At 41.8% G+C, this 12,395-nt stretch overlaps 1 protein-coding gene across 1 annotated transcript in view; it reads left to right on the top strand.

The window, feature by feature from the left end:
* The window catches only part of Ror1 (receptor tyrosine kinase like orphan receptor 1), a 363,775-nt gene that overhangs the window by 243,057 nt on the left and 108,323 nt on the right, over positions 1–12,395 (top strand). The window contains exons 3-4 of the mRNA XM_027400498.2: positions 6,416–6,703; positions 7,278–7,308. Of these exons, the coding sequence (XP_027256299.1) occupies positions 6,416–6,703; positions 7,278–7,308 (319 nt within the window). The remainder of the gene's footprint in view (positions 1–6,415; positions 6,704–7,277; positions 7,309–12,395) is intronic.

Here is a 12,395-nt window from a genome sequence, read left to right as displayed (position 1 = left end):
CAGTTAATGAAGACTCAGGCTGCTCACAGTGAAGAGAGCAGGTGTCCACAGACAGCTCAGTCACAAATGGGACACCTACATCGCAGCAAGTTTTCAGGACAGCATTCAAACATAAAACAGTACAAAGATATGCTAAATTGATACCTTGCATGCTGAGGAATGACACTGGGAAAATATTAAAAGTCTTTGTTTTACATAATTAAGCCATATGTTTCAATAAGGGCAGAAAACTTTGAATATATAATGAAAGTTCTACAGTCCACGTACTGGCCGTTTTGTAAGTGTGTCATGGTTTCCAGGTGGCCCTCATTGGGATGATGTGGTGTGCTAGTATGCACAGTGTAGGGTGCACATGCTGTGTGCTCAGAAACAAGATGCCAAGAGGTTACACAATGCAGCCTGACACAGGCTGCCAGAAATACCTCAGATTCATTTTATGTTTGATTTTGAATTAACTTCTGGTCATTACATGTTCAGAACCTTTTACTGTTGCCAATTTTTTTTATGACCTCTACATCCAGTTACCTGACCTCATAGGTCATGCATGTTCTTGCAGCCACTCCCTGCTCACTGACTTAGGGAGCTCAAGGATAAAGCCAAACCATTGTCTTGAGAACCTGCCAAGAGACCCTCCCAGAAGACAAGGATATGCAGGCAAGGAAGGGCAGCAAGGAAGTGTGATAGGATGACACTGGGCCTGAGTCCCAGTCCTCTCTGTTATTAGCTATGGCCTATGTCTTTCCAACCTCTGAGCCTCAGTTTACCGTCCCACTCCTGAAAAAGCAGAGCTGCCACTTTAGCATGTGATAAGACGATAGTAGCAGACAGTGTCTTCCCCACCGCCATCCACTGAAGTGAAGGGAAAAGCCAATTGCCCTGAAGAATGGCTTCCACGAGGCAGTAGGGATGCTTCAATAAATCTTGACTCTGGAGTCCAAACCTTTCATGTTCCATGTGGTGAAATGGGATGTCTGCATAAATCAAGCCTCCTGAGTACCAAGGTTCTGAAACTGTGCAGCCTGTCTCCCAGAAAACACTTGCATTCCAGGCTAAACACACCACCTCTGGAAGGAGCCAGTGCACTGGTTAGCTACTTGAGTGTTCTCAGGACTGGAGTATGTGAGATTGCTACTTCAAGGAAACAGGACACCAGTTTTAGTTGCCAACAATAAAACGTGAAGTTTCGAACAGAAAGTAGAATTTTGGAAAACATTGAGCCATCACCATGCACTCGATCCTCTCCTAGTCTTTACTGGTGACTGGAAGTGATAGAATTGTATACAGTCTTTAAAGTTTAACAGTGATCCAGATGTGGTCGAGTGGGTCTTTAATCCCAGTCTTTAGGAAGCAGTGACAAAGACAGGTAGATCTCTGTGAGTTCAAGACCAGACTGGTATATATAGTGAATTCAAGGCTAGCTAGAGCTACATAGGGAGAATATGTAGCCTGTCTTTAAAAAGGGGAGTGTTGAGATGTGGCCCTATGTGGAAAATGTATCTAGCTCAGTGAATCAGTGTTTTCTGCGTGGACACTGTAACGAAATTGTGTGTGGGTTGAAGTTCCATTAAATGTAGGACACCAATCAATCCTTTTGAATATAACATGTTAGGAAAGTTCATTACAATGGTTTCATATTTCACACTGGGACTGGAGAACGTACCTGTTGCCTGATTTTGGTATAATGTCAAAGGTGAATGTTCTAACTTACCTGAAAAGCTATTAACTACCCCTCCCTCTTCCAAATATGTGAAGCCAGAGTGTCCATACCTGATACAGTACATCTCAGCAGACTAAATGCTAAGACAAGAGGCAGCCCCTGATCTTAGATAATACATTAGCACCAAGATACATACTATAGCTCTTTTTCATTAAAATATTCACATTAATTATTCAGTTCTTTTAGTTTTCAACAAATGAAACAAATTGAAAAAAAAGAAAAACTTCTTTTCGGAGCTCTTAATATTCTGAACAGTATATAAGAGAGAATAAGAGGTTTGAGATTTCTGTATTTATTATTTTTGTTTCACTTTTCTTTCATGTACAAATACATTTGATGACCAAAGTCACCTGTCACTCCCACACCACCCCCTACCTCCTGTGTTTGAGAACTGTCCCAGAGCATGCTGTCTGGAGATGAACTCGTTTGTTTTAGATCCCAACTTTTGTTCATTGTCGTGTGGTCCTGAACAACTCTCTTACCTCTGGGTGCCTTATGTTGCTCATGAGTAGTATGCTCGTAACGACCCTGCCAGGACAGTAAGTACTAGATAGGTGTTAGCCATGACAGATGCATCACCATGGTTGCCATCATCCAGCCTTGCTCAGGAACACAGAGAGGAGTGGAGTCAACAGAAATGGAAGGTTTTTCTCTCTCAAGGCCAATTATACTCACTTTCTACTCACCTGTTATCTCAGCATCTGTAGTCTAGGAAAGAGAAGGGGAAACACTGAGACCTATCCTATTGCCCAGGCATGCATTATCAGAGGCACTGACTCCAGCCATCAATGTGCAACAATTCCCACAAAGGTGTAGAAGGCAAATGGTGTTGCCTGGTATTCAAGTTCAGCAGTGGCTCTCTATCTGTCCTATGGAAACACACACTGCCCCAAGCAGAGGAAACCCCAAGGGTCCAGATAAAAGATAGAAAATCAAATCCCTGAGAGTGCTATTCCCGTGACAGCTTAATCCTCATGGCTGTTAGTGGTATAACCAGACCCTTGATCCTACAATCTGATTAACTTCTTTTCCAACTACTTGCAAAGAAAGGCACTCAAGCTTTGCATGCATATCCCAGAGCTAGGTTCCCTAGCATGACACATGAAGCCACAGAACATTCCAGGAAGAGAATAGACACCAGGCAGATGCTTAGTAAGAAATAAGTGGGAGGGCTGGTGAGACGGGCCAGTAGGTAAAGCCACCTGCTGTCAAACCAGATGACCCCGAGTTTCATTTATGGAATCCACATGCTGAGACAGGCTCCACCTTCACAGACGACACACACACACACACACACACACACACACACACACACACACACACACACACAGAGAGTGAGAGAGAGAGAGAGAGAGAGAGAGAGAGAGAGAGAGAGAGAGAGAGAGAGAATGTAAGAAAGATAGAAGGGTGTCTATCTTATGACTGTCCGAGTGCCTTTGTGTCACTTAATTGAGATGCCTCCCTGACACTTCTGTCCTTGGCCAAATTCAGTTGCAGAGTGTTTGTCAGCTTTGTGCCTCGGGTGAGTAGCTACATAGTCACAAATGAATCTGTATGGTGTCCTTCGAGCAAGGCTCTGGTTAGTGAACACAGAGATGCATTTAGGTCCTTTTGTCTCTCTGGAGAAGCACTGACCTTAAGATGTCTTGTGGCCCTCTCGTGCTTTCGGGGAGAGGTGGCCTATTGTAGATATATCTGTGTCCAGATATCATGCAGAGCAGTCAGGCATAGGCTTGGCCTCCCAGGAAAATTGAAACACCAGGCTCAGCCTGGACTCTTCCCAGACAGTTCTACCGGAGCTGAGGAAAGGCTTGGCCAACCAAGAGCATGGGTGTCCAGCCTCAGTGGGCTCTGCTGTCTGGGCAGGTGATAGAGTAGAAAGGCTAAGGGTAGAGCTAGAGGGATACAACTTAGGCCCGTATGGCCATAGGCCTTAGGCAAGTCATTTGACCTCTGTGACCTGAGATTTCCTGGAAGGTGGGGTGAACACTGCAGCAAATCCGTGGCATACAGACTTTAGTTCAATCTGTGACTACGGCCATTGAAGTTCATGGCGTGTTGGCTGAGCCTGAGGCTTGAAGGCCATGACTGCTGATATATTGGGAAGCCAGCTGTGTGAAAAAGAGATAGTCAGCTAACATCTGAGTCATAATTCCCTCTTCTTCAATGGGGGACAGTGAGTAACATGCCTTTCCCACTTACCCAGATGTTACAGCACTAGAGGAGGTAGAGGAGGTAAAAGTCTGTGTCACCTGAAAAGCTTCTCACAGAAGTCACTATCGTAAAACCAATGGCACTATTAATGACATTTCATTTCTTGGGTCTCAGCAAACCCTGACTTAAGTACTGAACATGTGTCATGAAATTAAATTTTAATCTTCTTCTAACAGCTTTGCCAGGTGGGACCTATTTACTGTTTAGTTTTTTAGTGAGTTATAACAAGGTACAAAGAGCTTAAGTAGCTTGCCCTAGGTTATACAGATAAGCATGGGAGCAGAGAGAACACCTGAATATTCAAATCCAGCCAATTAAATTCCAGAACCTAATAGAGTATTAGTTGCTAGGCTTATATGGGCATTGTATGGTTGCTTTTCCAAGTTTCTGTCTATAAAGAGAATATAGTAATCCACTGAGGCTGTTAAGCTATGGTATTCCTTGGAGCTGTTAATTAGTCCTTCCTACCTTCTGGGCATCTGTCAAACATCTCAGGCACAGTCATACCCATGGGCCAAGGATGGATGGATTGATAGATACAAAGCTCATTGACAGGGTATAGAAACAACATGCTTCAAGACAGAGATTAGAATATGCATGTAAAAAAAAAAAAAACCAACAAAGCCCTAGCACACTCATTGATGGACTCCTGATCCTGTTGGAGAGAGTACTACCAGCTTGAGATGAAAAGTATAATTAGTGTAGGACAACTTTGTCCTACTACAAGTGTGATAAATGTCATTCACATGGACAACATGGTCCTGTGAGGCTGCAGAGACTAACAGCACATTCAACCCCAGTCTTCCTGCACAAACCTAAAATAAAAATCATTTATTTTTATGAGTCTCTTTTATAGGCTTTAGGTAATTAAATTATCCAGTTAAATATCTCAAGAAACAAAAAGTTATTTCCCAATAAAATCCCATTAAATTCAACAAATTTACTGTGTTCTGTGGTGTCCAATATAGTAGCTACTGACCACATGCAGTAATTTAAATTCACAAATTCAGCTAGAGACAGGCATCAAGTCACAACCAAGGTATATATATGGAGAGGTGTCTGAAATCTTGGGAGGGGATTGCCAGGTGGGACCTATTATTGTTTAGGAATTCTCTCCACTCCCTTTTTCTTTGACCCCCATCCTGAGGATCTTGCTCTGATGAAGAAGGTAATGACTGTTCTCTTCAGAGCACAGAATTCTACAAGAACTAGAGAAGGACAGACAACAGAGAAAATGTCTGTCAGGGAATAACCTACTCAAGGAAAAGTGAAACCAAAGAAAATTTCATATGAACAAATAGCAGTCTTCAAATATTGAACTTCAGTTTTAAAAATAACCTAATTTCTGTAACTGAATTTTACAACCAATATTTAGTGTTTTCTAAACACTATTGAAGAGCGAACAGATATAAAACTTTTCATTAACATTTTTAATGTAACAAATCTCAAAAGAAGCCAGATGCAAATGTAATCGCATGGTAATTCCACTTATATGAAAGCCTGCCATCAGCAAGATTGCTTCTATGATGATAGAAATCAGAACAGTGGTTGCCTGGGGGAGGGGTGGGAGGCAAGGTTTGGGAGCTGGGACCAACTACAAAGGATTTGGGAAGAGTTTCTGAGGCGTTGATCTATCTGGATAGGACACTAGTCACACAGGTGCACACATTTGTTAGTACTTGTAGGACCGTTTGAGTTCAGTGTGTTACACAGAAAGTAAATTACATCTCAGTTAAAATTATATGCTGAATTGATATGTGATAGATTAGATAGGTAGGTGACAGACGAAGGATGGATGGATGGATGGATGGATGGATGGATGGATGGATGACCAACGTAACTTGTTCTCGCTCACATGAATGGTATTATGAAAGTGTCCATTGCCCCTTTTTCTGGTAGTGCTCTGTTCTCCATGAACCTTATGCCACCAATAGAAAGGTTTGGGGTCCACTTCATGATCTTGTGTGGTGTGAAAATAACTGGGTTGCTCTTGCTTTTTTTTCCTGTATCTGATGGTTTCTTATCCAAGGTGTACAAATAGGAAGGCTGTTTGTCAGATGTTGAGAATGGTGTTAATTTGAGATGGAAAGATTCCAAGTAAACTTCAATTTTACTGCTCCTTTGTCCCCATTTCTTCTTCTTCTTCCTTGTGTTATTATTTGCAACAAGAAATGTATCAATTTTATAATCTTAAATTCAAAAGGTCATCTTTTCTTGGCTGCGAGAGTATGGCCATCCATGAGTGTCCTTCGTGTGGATACTTGGGTCTTGCATTCCAATCAGTCCCACTCTTCTGTCTCAGCATCAGGCTCTGTGGGGTGTGTTAGTAGTCATGGGGCCTTAGTAAGTGCCACCTCCTCATTCCTTGTCTATTTCCATGTACAGGTGTATTCTCATTGTGACACTAGGGATACACTGTAACAGCCTGGGTTTGCTTACTTCATCTGTGTGTCCCTCTCATTGCCTCTCTTCTCTTGTCCACAGATTCTTATTTAACCCTTGATGAACCAATGAATAACATCACCACGTCCCTGGGACAGACTGCTGAACTGCACTGCAAGGTGTCTGGGAATCCACCTCCCACTATCCGCTGGTTCAAGAATGATGCTCCTGTGGTCCAGGAACCTCGTAGAATCTCCTTCCGGGCAACCAACTATGGCTCTCGGCTTCGGATCAGAAACCTTGACACCACAGACACTGGTTACTTCCAGTGTGTGGCGACAAATGGCAAGAAAGTGGTTTCTACCACTGGAGTCCTGTTTGTCAAGTTTGGTAAGCAGCTTTCACCTGGTTTGGCCATAGGCCCTCAGTCCATTGTGTCAGGACAACCCGAGTTGATAAGGGCACGTATTGAGACCTCCAGCTAGTGCCATTGTGTTTAATTTACAAATAAGTAACCCACAGCCCAATAGGGGATTACCATGGTCAGGGTGACCCTGTTCCAAAATAGCAGAGGATGAACAGAGGAGGCCACTTCTCTCTGAACTCCCCCTATTCCAAACCCTTGTGCCATGTAGCTCTCAGGCAGGTACTCCCTGCCTCCTTCTGAGATTGTTTATGCCTGCCCATATGCAGTCACCACGCCCCTTGGAGGGGCAGGGGATAGATACTCTGTTAACAATGCTTTGAATCTGTCTGAGCATCTTTCAGACCCTGTGCTGTGGGAGTTAGGCACGTTCTCACTGGTATTTTTTGATTGCGAGAGGTGGTTGGGGGAAACTAAAGGTAAAAGTAAATCCAAGAAAAATCAGTAAGGGTGGGAACTTGCATTGTCTTTGGTGGATACACTCTCCCTCACCCTCCAGTTACCCAGACTGTTTCTTTTGTTGTTCTCTCATTTCTTTAGGGCCTGCTCCTACCGCAAGTCCGGGATCCTCGTAAGTACTCTGCATCTCTATGCTCTGACGTTTCTAAGCATTTCTCTGGAGGTTTCTGGGCAGAGGCAATGTTGTCCTGTGCTGAGGCCAGAACACTGTGTTTCCAGATGCCGTTGCCTTTGCTTTCTCTCTGATGTGAAGCCCCACAAGAGACCAGCCCTGGCAGTAATCTCTAGCCTGGCAATCATGAATCTGACTGATCAAAGCAAACCTCTTCCTACATTTACTATTTTTAAATGAATCTAACAGTTAGCGGCAACAGCGGATTTGGTCAAATCAAACAAAAAAATGATCGAGTGCTGGCTTAGGAACTTTCCCTCCCGCTAACAGGGTCTGTTTTACATTGTGCAAGCATTTCTGATGCTTTGAATTATTGCACAGGGCAACATTAGCTGATCACTTTATTTTTTACTCCTTTCAAAGAACTCAGCAGCTGAACTTCTAACTCACAGAGAGGAGGGAGAGCCCCATCTTGGATTGAGAGCCCTCATGGAAGTTAGATTCCTTCCAAGTCCCTTGATAATGGGATTTAAAGATTCCATATCTTTAAATGATGCTATTGTTGATGCGTTTATTATTCTGGCTGAGAGATTCTCATCTTTCACTCTAGAAACATCTACTTGAGGAGGTGGCTTTTTTTCTTTTTATGTATATTTTTATTTGGAGAGAAAGACCCATTTATTCAAACTCTTGCTTTACAGCCAACAGGACCCCCACCCCCCTTGTTCCTCCATATTCTGTAGTCTTATGAGGTAGAATTTACCAGGTCTGCCATGAGAGCCTCAGCATGCCTGGCTTGGACCACACTAGGGTGAAAAGTAACAGCCACTTAGCCTGCTCTAATCCCCTCTGTGCCACTTAATTACAGAGTGGGGTATTTTAGTGCATTGGTGTGTACCTGGAGGCCCAGTGGCCCACAATCCCATTAATAAAATAGGTACAGGGTAAAAGTAAACATTGGCCTTCAGCCACACTGCTCTGCTATTTCATCAGCCAGTTAAAGGCAACTGTGAAAGAGTCTTTAAAATCACCGAGTGCTAATTGCATTCTACCTACTGCAATCTAAAATAGTACTTGATCTCAGAGCAATCGGAAGTTTGGCCCCTCAGCCTTGCATCTCTTGAAGCTAACTTTTCTTTTCTTTCTTTCTTTTTTTTTTTTTTAAGTTGTCTCACCAATTCCATTGTACATGGAATTCTTTTGAAGTCTTATTTAAACAAAGATTAAAACTTTTGTTACATGCCTTAAAACCACTTCCCACACAGGTTCCTTATTTGTTCTTATTAATCTGTGTTTCTAATGTGGCTGGTAATCCAGTCACAGGCCACGTTTGTGGTTCACTAACTTTCCTTTACTGTTCAGCCCAGGGCTGTTGACTTTCCGTCTGCTGCTTTTGCATGAGAAAGGTTCTTTGTAATCTCAATGGTTTTAAAATACTGACATGTCCTCCTTTCTGTACATATTGGCTTTTTCTTGTTGGCCATCTTCCTGTATCCTGGCCATCCCAGTATCTTGTGATTTAATTTTATACAGATAATCTAGCAGCTTTGTGAGTTGTTACACCTGAAGAGAAGACCTAAAGATACCTAACCACAGCTAAAGGGATCTGTTGACCTCAGACATTTGTGTCTCATGTTTGCTGTCTGAGCGCCTATTGAGTTTAGGCAGCCACAGCACACTGTGTATAGCTATCATGTTTGCTTAGGTCAGCCATGTTGTTTCACCTAAAAATCTTCAACCCAAGTTGACAGCCTCACAGGGCCTTGTCCAGATCAATCTATCATTCTGACATTCCTCACTGTCATTTTGATACTTTTATTTTACTTGGTGTGAGTGAGTGCATCTGCTGACACCGGTAGAATATGTCCTCTTCCGGCAGTCTCTGCTTTATTCCCTTGAGACAGGATCTCTCACTGAATCCAAAGTTAGGCTGGTGACCAGAAAATTCCAACAATTCTCCTGTCTCCTTTACCCCAGCCCCCAGTTCTGGGGTTACAGGCACCTACAACCATACTTGGCATTTTATGTGACTTCAGAAGACTTGAACTCTGGTCCTCATGCTTGTACAACAAGTGCTATTACCCACTGAGCTGTCCACACAGCCCAAGTATTTGTTTCCCTTAAAAGCCCATAGCATTGTGTCCTTTCTAACTACCAGTACGTACTCTCTCTCTAAGAGTTCCTAAGACTATCTCCCAGATAGGGAGATAGTTCCCTTTTGTGCCTCAGGGTCCCCAGTGAGCAGGCAAACCCAGAAAGCAGTCATGAATAAACAAAATGAGAACTGTAGGAGCATCGCAGCATTAAGGATAACATGAATGGCCTTCTTTGAAATTTGCTTTTTCCCAAAAATAGAAGTGGCATTCAGTTTACACATTTACTTCTAAGTAGTGCAGTCAGACTCAGTGAAAATAAAATAAAATGAGCATCCAAGACACCGTCATAACATTCGGAAATCAGAAGAGTGGGCTGCAGGAGGTAGAACCCAGAGAAAGCCAGGCCCTGAGCCTTCAGCCCAGGAGGTTTCCAGTCCCACCTTCTGAGGGACCAACCAATTCAGGTTTCCACAAAGTGGCTTGGGGATGGTTCTTTGGCTAAGAGTAAGAGCAAGTCTGAGGTTTTTAGATGGCTCTGTTTATAACCTGAGGCTTTAGTGCTAGTATCTCTGCTAGACTCTATCACCCCTAGCAATTACAAGCCCCAGAGCAAGAGTGCAGTGGAGACTCATACTGTAAAAGGTACAAATCAAGCCAGCAAAACTGCCAAATGATAATGTTCCATCTACCCACCTTGACAAATATACTTTCATAACCCCAAATAAAAAATATGTGTGTAAAATTGGTTTGCTATAAATGAAAGCCTAAACTATCAAAATTTATAATTTTAACATTATTTTGTATAATTGAGTATTGTGCTCACATGCATATATATATATGGTACAATTTTATATGTTAGGTCTATAAAATTATTTTTCCTCCATTGTCCAAAATGGACTTACTTCACACAGGGCTTAACTTTAGGGAATTTGTGTACCATGTTCAAACATAGACATGGGATCAAATCATATGATATCATATCCCATCTACTGATTTTATAACCTGATTACGCAACTCATGCTGGTCTTAAATGTACACACCGCCTCAGCATGTATAAACTGAAGAGTGTAGTCACATGCCACTCATCAGTGGAGATATATCTGGGCAAAAGTATCATCAGGCAACTGTGTCATTGTGCATCTAAGAGTGTTTTTACAGAAATCTGGATAGCGTAAGTCAGTTGCTTGACATGACTTCTGATGGAATCAATACACACAGAAAATAAAAAATTCAAGAGGTTGCTGACAGCTTCACACAGCATGTTTATAATGAACATGTTAGGTGTACACTCTAAATAACGATGGATGGTATGTTATCTGTAACCGAGTGATGGAAACTGCATAGCTAAGACATTAGAACAGTATCATATAGCTCTGGAAGCTAGAATTCTAATAGAAAGACATCTGTTGGGGTGACTCATCCTGAGCATCACAAGGAAGGATTTCTGTATTCTCCGGGGCTTACCAGTACTTGATGACATTCTTTGGCTCATGGATGCATTACTTTAGTTTGGGCTTAATGCTCCATGGTGTTCTCCCAGCAAAGGTCTCCAAGTATCCCCTTTTGTAAAAAGCAGCAACATTGTTGTTTTGACTTGACCCTTGCAAAGGCCCAATTTCCATCTAAGATTGCATTCTGTGTTTATGGGGGATAGAGCCACATTATTCTCATTTGTGGAGAGTACACAGTTCAACTGATAACTCTTGATATTGCAAAATGCTGCTCAGTCATGCAATACACTGGCCAAGTATGTTTCTCCAAAATATGAAAACTTCCTCAACTAATAATTGGAACATAATGAGAAACCAAGATTATAGATGCTTGGTGATATTAAAAAATGATGTTTGTTGTGCAAAAAAAATTTACAGCCACACTAAGAGCAAGCATGTGGCCAGGTGACTGATTTCTCTTTTCTCCTACTGAAATGCTTCTGTTACTGCTCTCCTTCCCATATGTAAGGCAGCTGCTGCCATGCTAGAAGCACAACACCCACACACTGCCCATCACTGCCAACTTGGGTGGAGAAGTGTTCCCTGGAGCTAGAACCATGCTGATCTCATAAGCAACATTTAAGGTTCTGTTTATACCGTGTCAGCCTGGAGTGCTGAGTCTCAAGGCACAGAAGGGCCCATGTGTACTCTTTACTTTTATTAAATTCATTTCTTATTTTTTTAAAGTTGGCATGGAGTGGGTTCCTACTTTCTCTCCCACTTCCTCTCTTTCTGTGTAATCATTTTGTTGATTACCTTAAAATATGCAACTCAGTGTTGGTATCGTCAGGGTTCTGCAGCCCTTGTTACTACCACACAATACCTGTGCTTTTTGTGTTAGACTCATTTGACTTTAGCATAATAGTTTGGGACTCAACCACATTGTAGCATCCAATGCTTCATTGTATTTATGAATTTATGATTTTCACTGTGTGGTTAAATCATGTTTTGTTTATTTCTTATCTGTTGGACACTTGGGTTGTTTCTGATTTGCCTATTCAGCATAATGCCATGTACAAGGTTTTTTTGGGGAGAATGGTCAGCTTCTTGGGTACATACATAAAAGTGTAATTCTTGAGACATACGCAGATTTTTGCAGAATGGTGAAACTGTCTTCTTAAAGGAGCTGCACAATTTTATATCAACAAATAAACAACAACAAAAAGGCAAAAGGATTTGAATTTCTCCACATGTTCTCTGACACTTGTATCTATTCTAAAATTGCTGTCTATGTATCATCTATATATCTGCCTACCAATCATCTATCTATCTATCTATCTATCTATCATCTATCTATCTATCTATCTCTCCACTAGCTACCTCAGTCATCCTGGTGGCCATGGTCCTTTATACAGGATTTAATTTTCATTTTCTTAGGGACTGAAGTATATTATAGTTTATGTACTTATTGGATATTTATGTGTCTTTGGAAAATATCCCTTTAAAAAATTTTTTTGTAAATTACTTGAGAATTTTTTCTTTTCATGTTTTGCTTACAGGC

The sequence above is a fragment of the Cricetulus griseus genome, chromosome 2, assembly GCF_003668045.3.
Source record: "Cricetulus griseus strain 17A/GY chromosome 2, alternate assembly CriGri-PICRH-1.0, whole genome shotgun sequence".
NCBI lineage: Eukaryota > Metazoa > Chordata > Mammalia > Rodentia > Cricetidae > Cricetulus > Cricetulus griseus.
Note: the sequence above shows the minus strand (reverse complement) of the source record. Positions and strands in the feature narration are given on the sequence as shown.